At 42.6% G+C, this 8,426-nt stretch overlaps 1 protein-coding gene across 1 annotated transcript; it reads right to left on the bottom strand.

Moving 5' to 3' along the window:
- Nucleotides 1–263: 263 nt before the first annotated feature.
- On the bottom strand, nucleotides 264–8,125 carry ATP5MG (ATP synthase membrane subunit g). Its single transcript, XM_035009055.1, has 3 exons — nucleotides 7,883–8,125; nucleotides 2,413–2,573; nucleotides 264–1,127 (listed from the first exon to the last, which is right to left on the bottom strand). Exons 1-3 carry the CDS (start codon nucleotides 7,932–7,934, stop codon nucleotides 1,029–1,031), a joined length of 312 nt encoding a protein of 103 aa, XP_034864946.1. The 5' UTR covers nucleotides 7,935–8,125; the 3' UTR covers nucleotides 264–1,028.
- Nucleotides 8,126–8,426: the final 301 nt, after the last annotated feature.

Below are 8,426 nucleotides of genomic sequence, written 5' to 3'. Positions count from 1 at the left end.
GTGGATAAATTTGGGACTGACCGGATAAATATTCAGTTCTACTGAAGGATTAATACTCTACTGTGAGCCATGACGCTTTTCCAATATGCAGTTAGCTTCTGGTTATCATCAGCTGGTAATGCATGTTTTGCAATAGCTGCAGGAGCTACAATGTATCTAGAAATATACCAATAAACCATTCAAAGATGGTAAAATCCCCAGAAAAGCCAACGAATGATTAAGTCTCTCCTACATCCTCAATAAAACAGCTCAAGAAGACAGACTGATCACAAGCATTTCTGTTTATTTCAGGACATAAAGGTACTATTTAGAACCACGGAGGATACTAAATTTATAACTATTTAAATATCCATAGGGTATTTTATTTTTGTAAAGATAGGCTCTAAAAATCATAAACTGAATAGATTAATAATATAACACACATCAAAATTATATTTAAAAAGGAGGTGGTGGCTCTCAGTAGCTCTGTCCTGGTGTTAAAGACAGTATAAAGATATTTACTTAGAATACCACCAAGTACTCTAACATTTGTAAATGCAGGTGTTACCAAAGTCTATCTCTGATTCTAGCAAAGAGAAACCATCCAAATTTTATTCTTTATATTACGGACATGACTTAACCGTATCATTTTGGCATGTGGTATTACTATTTTTTCCTACTGTAGCAAATCCTAGTTTTCCTAAGACCTTTCCCCTGACTATTCTGGAAATCAAATAAATTTATCATGTATTTCAAATCTTCAAATGAGAATGTTATCCTCATAAATGTATTTGCCAGGTTGGTATATTCACATATATCCTTTCCAGTTTTAGGCTAAGCAAAAAACATGCCCTTAGAGCTTTATTAATGTATTAAAGGAAGACAACCCATCTTATTATCAAGAGAAACTGTGATCCATGTAGTGTCTGATAGAGAAAACATTGATTTTGATACATTATCTTCTTTTATTCAAATACCAGTCTGATCACACATGGTCCAAGAACACTCAAATAATAAGTCACATATAAACAGATGTTAAAGATTGGTCTTCAAACATTATAGCCAATGAGGCCACGCTTGCCTATGATCTCGCCGACATAAAACCACATCCACACCTCGGTGGCCACCAAACCATTCAGCAGAGCTTCCTGAAAAAAGCAGCACAAATTTTAATGTACATTTTTTTTTCTTACATATTTAAAAGTATTCTTCTCCAGGATTAAGTAACAGAGAATATAAGGATGCTATTCATTTAGAGAGCAGTTTTAGCCAAAGTCAAGATTTACTGATGTTAACTTTGTTCAACTGCTGAGAACACTTGAACTTTCAATTATGTAAGCTAAGTAGTCCAGAGCTTATAAATTCTTTCAAAGCATTCTTTAAAGACCTGAACTGACTTAACCCTTTCATTATTAGTTTATGAGACACTTTAGGAGCCTGACAACAACCCACATCCTGGAAAGAGCTGACACATTTGGACAGGGCATTCATGTGAAAGGATAGCTATAGGAAGGTAAGTCTCTGAATAGACATTTCTGTCTGACCAAAGAGAATTTGTTGAGAGATGAAGAGCTCTGTCTTCCCCTTTATTCATTTATTATGTGGTTTAACTCTTTCCAAGTATTCAATAATGACTCAGTTTCACAGATCAATATTTTATTGCCCTGAGAGAAAAAGCACATGATTGGTTCCAAAAAAGCAATGTTGCATCCAAGTGCAACTATGGATCTTGAAACTCTAGTTGAAAACAGTACCCCTCTACAACAAAACTGGGCCTTTTCCTTTTAGCACCTGGATGTGAATTTTAATTTTCCCCTTTAAACTAGAATAACTATATTTTCCAGGGTGTAGATTCTAAAGTCAGCAACAATTTAGTTTATTTAGGCTTTTTGTATCCTGTGTTTGACTCAAGCAAGCAAACATAAAATCCAAGTTCCAATTCTTACAGTCTTTAGATTTTATCTTAATGCGATTCAGTAACCCTTCATATTACATGATATGCTTGCTAGATTTTGGTATTTTTATCTTCATGTGTTAGCCGCCTGATAGTCCAAGAGATCTTTTGGCTAAACTGGGAGTATTTCCAGGCCTACAGATGAAAAAAAGTATAGAATCAGCAAAGTAAGCCATCCTCTTTTAGTATACTAACCAAAATAGGAGAGGAAAAAAAAAAAAAGCTGCCCAGTAAAAATGCTCCTTTCTTTGTTATAAGACTAATAGGAAATGAAGACATAAAATAGCTGAATTATTTCAACCTCGATGACAAAATTAGAAAGGTAAATATTTTTCTCAGCAGTCAAGAAAGAGATGATCTCTCATTATGTAGGTTTCAGCCTCACTGGAAAATACATATATTAATCAAAACAATCAGAAAAATCCCAAGGGAAGACATTTTCTGTTATGCACATACGTTTTCATTTAGCCCATAGTTACCTTAACTGTGAGCTGTTTGAAGCTACCGGTTTGAGCACTCTTGACTATTTTTTTCAAGCTCTGAATAGCTGTAGGGATCTCAGCAGGGGTTGGCGGAACCAGCTCAACCTTGGCATAGTGCCAAAATGTGGCCAGTCGAGGCTTTGAGTAAGTCACAGCAGCTGGAAAACAAAACAAAACAAAACAAAACAAAAAACCAGGATGAACTCACTAGAGACCGAAAGAAGCAGATGTGTGGGCTGGACACAAATATTTATTCATGCATCACATTCATTCACTGCTTGTACCAAATGTGCACCCGGTGTGAAAAGTCAAAGCTGCTCCCTGGTAACAAGAGGCTTTTAAAGATGCAGAACACCTGTGTCACAGGGCGGTTCAATCAGGCAGGAAGCTATAAGCACATTCAATTATGTCAGGACTTCACTAGTGGCCAGCTAGTACTGTTACTTCATTTATGAATGGCAAATCTAGTTAACTGCTAAAGTTGCGAGAAGTTGGATTCAGAAGCAAGAAAACAGCAGCAATGTAACCAAATTTTCTTGGTACAGAGAGCAGAAAATTTGGAGGCAAAGAGTGCAGAAGGGGAGGGAAGGAGCTACATAGAAAGGCATCCTAAGAATAAGATTAAAACTTGTCACATTGTTGGCTACAAATCCAGATGGAATTATACCAATTAAGGGCCCATTTTTGGTATCCTCATCAATATGTGAATTAAATCTTTCTTTAACAAAAGCCCAGCTGCTCCTCCTTCAAAACAACACAAATAATAATAATAAAACCTACATGTATTGTTCAGAGCAGCCAAACTCAAATCTATTCCTATGCTGAAATTCCTCAACGTAGTTACTATTTCAGAGAAAAAAAAAATTCTTAATAACCAGGGTAGATGTAAGATTATGGTAGTGATTTCAGCAAGAGAAAAGCATTTTATTTTTTTTAATTTTTAAAAAAGATTTTATTTATTTATTTGACAGAGAGCAAGAGAGCACAAGCAGGGGGAGCAGCAGAGGGAGAGGGAGAAGCAGATTCCCTGCTGAGCAAGGAGCCAGATGTGGGACTTGATCCCAGGACCCTGGGATCATGACCTGAGCTGAAGGCAGATGGCTTAACCGACTGAGCCACCCAGGCATCCTGAGAAAGGCATTTTATAAAAAAAGCTACAAGACAAACATAATAAAAACAGCACACTTGCATGAACATCCATAAACCGCCTACTATTCGAAGATGGGGGGTACCTGGGTGGCTCATGCGGCTAAGCGTCTGCCTCCGGCTCAGGTGGTTCTGGGATCCTGCATTGGGCTCCCTGCTCAGCGGGGAGTCTGCTTCTCCCTCTGCCCCTCCCCCCTGCTCATGCTTGTGCCCGCTCTCTCTGACTACTCTTAGAATTACTATCTGCATCATCCTTTGTGCTTAGGGCCATGGGTAAATCTTTAAGCAGACACAAGGCTTTCACAGATAGTTCTACATAGAACTGACAGTGCCTGTAAGATGGGGCTATCACAGAGTACAAAATCTTGTGTAACTGTCTTTACAATTATCTTCAACACAGATATTTCATCCTTTTTTTAAAAAAAAATCAGTACACTGTACACAAACACTATACTTTAGTTGGCAAATTTGTTTTCCAGGGAGTACAGGCTAAAAAGTTTGAAACTGCTTTACATATATACAAGGGATGAATAAAACATAAGTAAATGAATGGTGGATGATGGGAGCCAGGTTTCTCACTGTAGGAGAGGGAAGTTACAAACAGGCAAGAAAAGAAGCAAAAATAAATCCCATGGTACTGGATTAGAGTTGGAGACATTCATATGAACTCATGTGTAGTTTACTATATATACAGATGGATAAAAAACCCACCATGTATATGCATATATACACAAGGGTTACTATATACACACCCCCCCCTTTTTTTTAAAGATTTTATTTATTTATTTGAGAGAGAGAGAGAGAGCACATGAGGGGGGGGGAGGGTCAGAGGGAGAAGCAGACTCCCTGCCGAGCAGGGAGCCCGATGCTGGACTCGATCCCAGGACTCCAGGATCATGACCTGAGCCGAAGGCAGTCGCTTAACCAACTGAGCCACCCAGGCGCCCCAACACGCACACCCTTTTTAAAAAAAGATTTTATTTATTTACTTCAGAGACAAAGTGAGGGAGAGAGAGTACAGGAGCAGGGGCAGAGGGAGAGGGAGAAGCAGACTCCACTGCTGAGCAGGGAGCCTGATGCGGGGCTTGACCTCCGGACCCTGGGATCATGACCTGAGCCGAGGGCAAATGCCCAACCAACTGAGCCACCCAGGTGCCCCCACCCCCACCCTTAAGAGAGCCTAGAAGCAATGATATTCTAGCAGTCTAGTAGCAGGAAAGATATTCAATGCCTAGATCTTAGTTTCAAAGTACCACTGTCCACCAAAAGAAACTAGGGCTCCTTGGAGAAATGGCTGATTCTAAGGCTGGGGCAGGGAAAATGTAACATGAGTTTGAAGATTTTGTAGTACAAGAAAGGGGGTAGGTCAATGGACAGAGGCGCCAACCTGAAAGAGTTCTCAATGGCCAAGGCTGCAACGATCTGAACAAAATAAGTAACATACTATTGGAGGTAAGAAGTAGGAAATAAATGTCCATGAATCCATACAATACATGACTGAATAAACAAACAGGGAAGAACTAATCTTTCTCATAGAATCCCATTTAATTATATGTAAATACTCCTTCCTACAGGAGATGGAATCCCTGCTGTGGGCAGCTGCTCCCCGCCCCCTCAACACACAGGGCAGACTAGACTTAGGTACTTGCGTCTGGAGAACAGATGATGCGAAGGGACAAACAGTAACTTTACAGTGAGCAACCTACCAACACTACCATAACCAAATGATGAAAGCTAATTTCACCAGTGATGTTATATGGGTATCATGTACATCCTGATATGTAATTATAGCACTTCACTTTTGTGGTATTCTTTCTCAAATCCCATAGCTCCAGACTAATCTTGAGAAAAACACCAGACAAATCCAGACTGGAGAACATCTTTATAGGATACCTAGAGAGGTACCTACATAGATACTTTAAAAACTGACAAAGTCGTGGAAAGTAAGAAAAACTGCCACTGAAGTGTTACACATCAGAGGAAACTAGGGAGATTAACAACTCAATACAATGTGGAACCTGGATGGGCTCCTGGAACAGAAAGAGATTAATGGAAAGACTGGTAAAATCCCAATAATGTCTCAAGTTTAGTAAACAGGAAAAAAATTAGACTCTGTGACTTCTCTGGGGAAATCTAATGATAAAGTTACTTATTTCTTTAACCTTCTTTGTGCCCCCAGGGGAATGAACAGACACAGTAATTTTTGTTTAAAGTAAACTCTATATTAAAAAAAAACAAAACAAAAAACCTCTATGCCGAACATGGGGCTCGAAATCACGACCCAGAGATCAAGAGTCATGCTCTACAGACTGAGCCAGCCAGGTGCTCCTATAGCCAGTTTTTAAGAGATTTATTTATTTGACACAGAGAGAGAGAGAGAGAGAGCACACGAGCACACAGGCAGGGGGAGCAGCAGGGAGAGGGAGAAGCCAGCTTCCCGCGGAGCAGGGAGCCCGATACGGGCCTCATCGATCCCAGGACCCTGAGATCGTGACCTGAGCCGAAGGCAGATGCTTAACTGACTGAGCCACCCAGGTGCCCCATTAGTAATTTTTTAAAAAAGAATTTATTTTTAAGTAATCTCTACACCCAATGTGGGGCTTAAACCCACAACCCAAGATCAAGAGTTGCATGTTCCATTGACTGAGCTAGCCAGGTGTCCCAATTTTTATTAGATACTTAACATTCACATTTAATACACTGAATTATGTTACAAAGCAAAATATATTTCACATTTAACAGTCTGGCCCTAGCTGAGATCTTTTTTGAGTAGTTTTGGAAGAATAACAACTGTTATGTTTTAATAACTCAAAATAATATAGGAAAGAGTTTGTTTCTTAATAAAATTTTCTTTTAGTATTACTCTTCTTTTTGGATTTTATTACTAAAATTGGTTTGCAATCCCACCACCTGAAAGATGTGAAAGCCATGCTCAGGGCAAAAAAAAATCCACCTCTAACTTAGAAAGTTGCTTCGAGTCACCCACAAAGTCCAAAGGATGAAGCCACGATTCCGTCTCTTTTTATTCATGTAAAATTGTAGAGCTTTACCACAACAGGTACCGTGATGCTCTTACTAACACTGCAAACTTAAGCTCTTTGGGAAAATGTGTAAATTAGTTGACTGTGGGGTTGTATAGGAGAGACTCAAGCATTACTGTATTTATTGTAACTCACTGGCTGCTGATGGGAGCAAAGGAAGGAGATGAATAAACCAATCACAGTAAAACAGGTTCAAAAATATTACACGTATTTAGCAAATTCTTTGCATCCCCATTTCAGAATCAAACCTGGGTGAAAGCTATCTAGAGATCTGTGCTTCAACCGCTCACGAGAATATCGCACATCCAGTGAAGCCGCTTCCCTCACTTTATTTCATCTCACTCGGGAAACAAAATGGAATAGCTTGCTACCTAGCAGACAACCGCAATATTTCCTGACAGAAGAGGCCACTACTCAGGGCTGTGACTATTCAGGGTTGTTCTGAGGTACAGCGGTCTGCCAGTAAGACTTCGGTTTTTTCAAACTGAAAAGCTCCACGAATATTAAGCTAGAATGATAAAGCTCAGTTTACATACATCCCTTTCTATGTTTGTGGGAGCAGGCATACTCGTCCACAAAGTCCAATTCCACCGGGCGCCTGGGTGGCTCAGTCGGTTAAGCGACTGCCTTCGGCTCAGGTCATGATCCTGGAGTCCCGGGATCGAGTCCCGCATCGGGCTCCCTGCTCGGCGGGGAGTCTGCTTCTCCCTCTGCCCTTCCCCCCTCGCATGCTCTCTCTCTAATAAATAAATAAATAAATCTTAAAAAAAAAAAGGTCCAATTCCACCTAAAACTTCCATTAGATAATCTGGCCAGGCCAGAAGGCAAAGTCAACGTTCAAAAGCACACCCCCCCCCCCCCAAAATGCATGTAGACTTCCAGATACCCCGTTTGCGACCCAGACAACCTGATGCGGCCGAATTGACGGTACTTTCACTCGCCTCTGCCCTCCCTTTCCCTCGCTCGGCCGCAAGGCCATACCCTCCACATCCCCACTCCTCGACATCTGAGGGGGCGTCATGGCGGGCGACCGCAGCCTTCCCGCACATCCCTCCCTTCCTTCGCTGTCGCGGTCCGAATTCCGAGCTTCTAGGGTGTACAGAGAAGCCAAGCTGCAGGCCAGGCGGGCGGAACGGCTAGCGAACAGTCGCAGACCGGCCCCTCCTCCCCCTAACCCCCCACCGGCCGTCCCGCCCCGGCTCCCGCGGGGCCCTCGAGGTGCCACCGCCCGCGTCCTCCTCTCAGGCCCTCCCGCCCCGGCAGTCCGCCGCCGCACTCACCGTTCACCAGCGCCGGGGCCCTCTCCGCGAGGTTACGGACAAACTGGGCCATGGTTCCAAGCTGCCAGGTCCGCCGCCCCGGACGGCCGCTGAATGTCACCCCCCGGAAGGACCCGCCGCAGGACCCCGTTCCCCGCCCAAGGTCAGGCCTCCTCTTTCCGCGCCGGTCCAAGGTATTTAGGTGTCCTGTTATCTTTCCGGAATCTAGCAGGCCGAATTATTCTCTTCAGTCGCAGAGGAGAAAGTGGAGATGAAAAGGTGAGGTCAGAGAACACGCGGAGAGCGGTGGGCTTCGGCGGAGGCACAGGCATCTCTTGGGGCAGCCGCTCACGGAGGTCCGGAAGGCCGACGGGCGGTGGATGGGCGCATGCGCTCTGGGCCTCCCGTGCTTGCAGCGGCGCGGACCCGCTGTTCTGCGACAGGTGTTGGCGATTTTCTGAGAGAACGTGGGAAGTTAGGACTGGAAGGCATCTCTAAGGTGTTATAGACATACTCTGTAGATACTTAACATTAGGCCAGGACGATCGTCTTATAAAGGCAGACA

The sequence above is a fragment of the Mirounga leonina genome, unplaced genomic scaffold (assembly GCF_011800145.1).
Source record: "Mirounga leonina isolate KUSES-001 unplaced genomic scaffold, KU_Mleo_1.0 Mir_153, whole genome shotgun sequence".
Taxonomy (NCBI): Eukaryota; Metazoa; Chordata; class Mammalia; order Carnivora; family Phocidae; genus Mirounga; species Mirounga leonina.
Note: the sequence above shows the minus strand (reverse complement) of the source record. Positions and strands in the feature narration are given on the sequence as shown.

Coding starts and splice junctions, on each gene's coding strand:
- ATP5MG (XM_035009055.1), bottom strand. CDS start 7,934: ATGGCCCAGTTTGTCCGTAACCTCGCGGAGAGGGCCCCGGCGCTGGTG. Junction 2,574..7,882: donor GGCCCCGGCGCTGGTGAACG/GTGAGTGCGGCG, acceptor TTTGTTTTCCAG/CTGCTGTGACTTACTCAAAG. Junction 1,128..2,412: donor TCAAACAGCTCACAGTTAAG/GTAACTATGGGC, acceptor TGCTTTTTTCAG/GAAGCTCTGCTGAATGGTTT.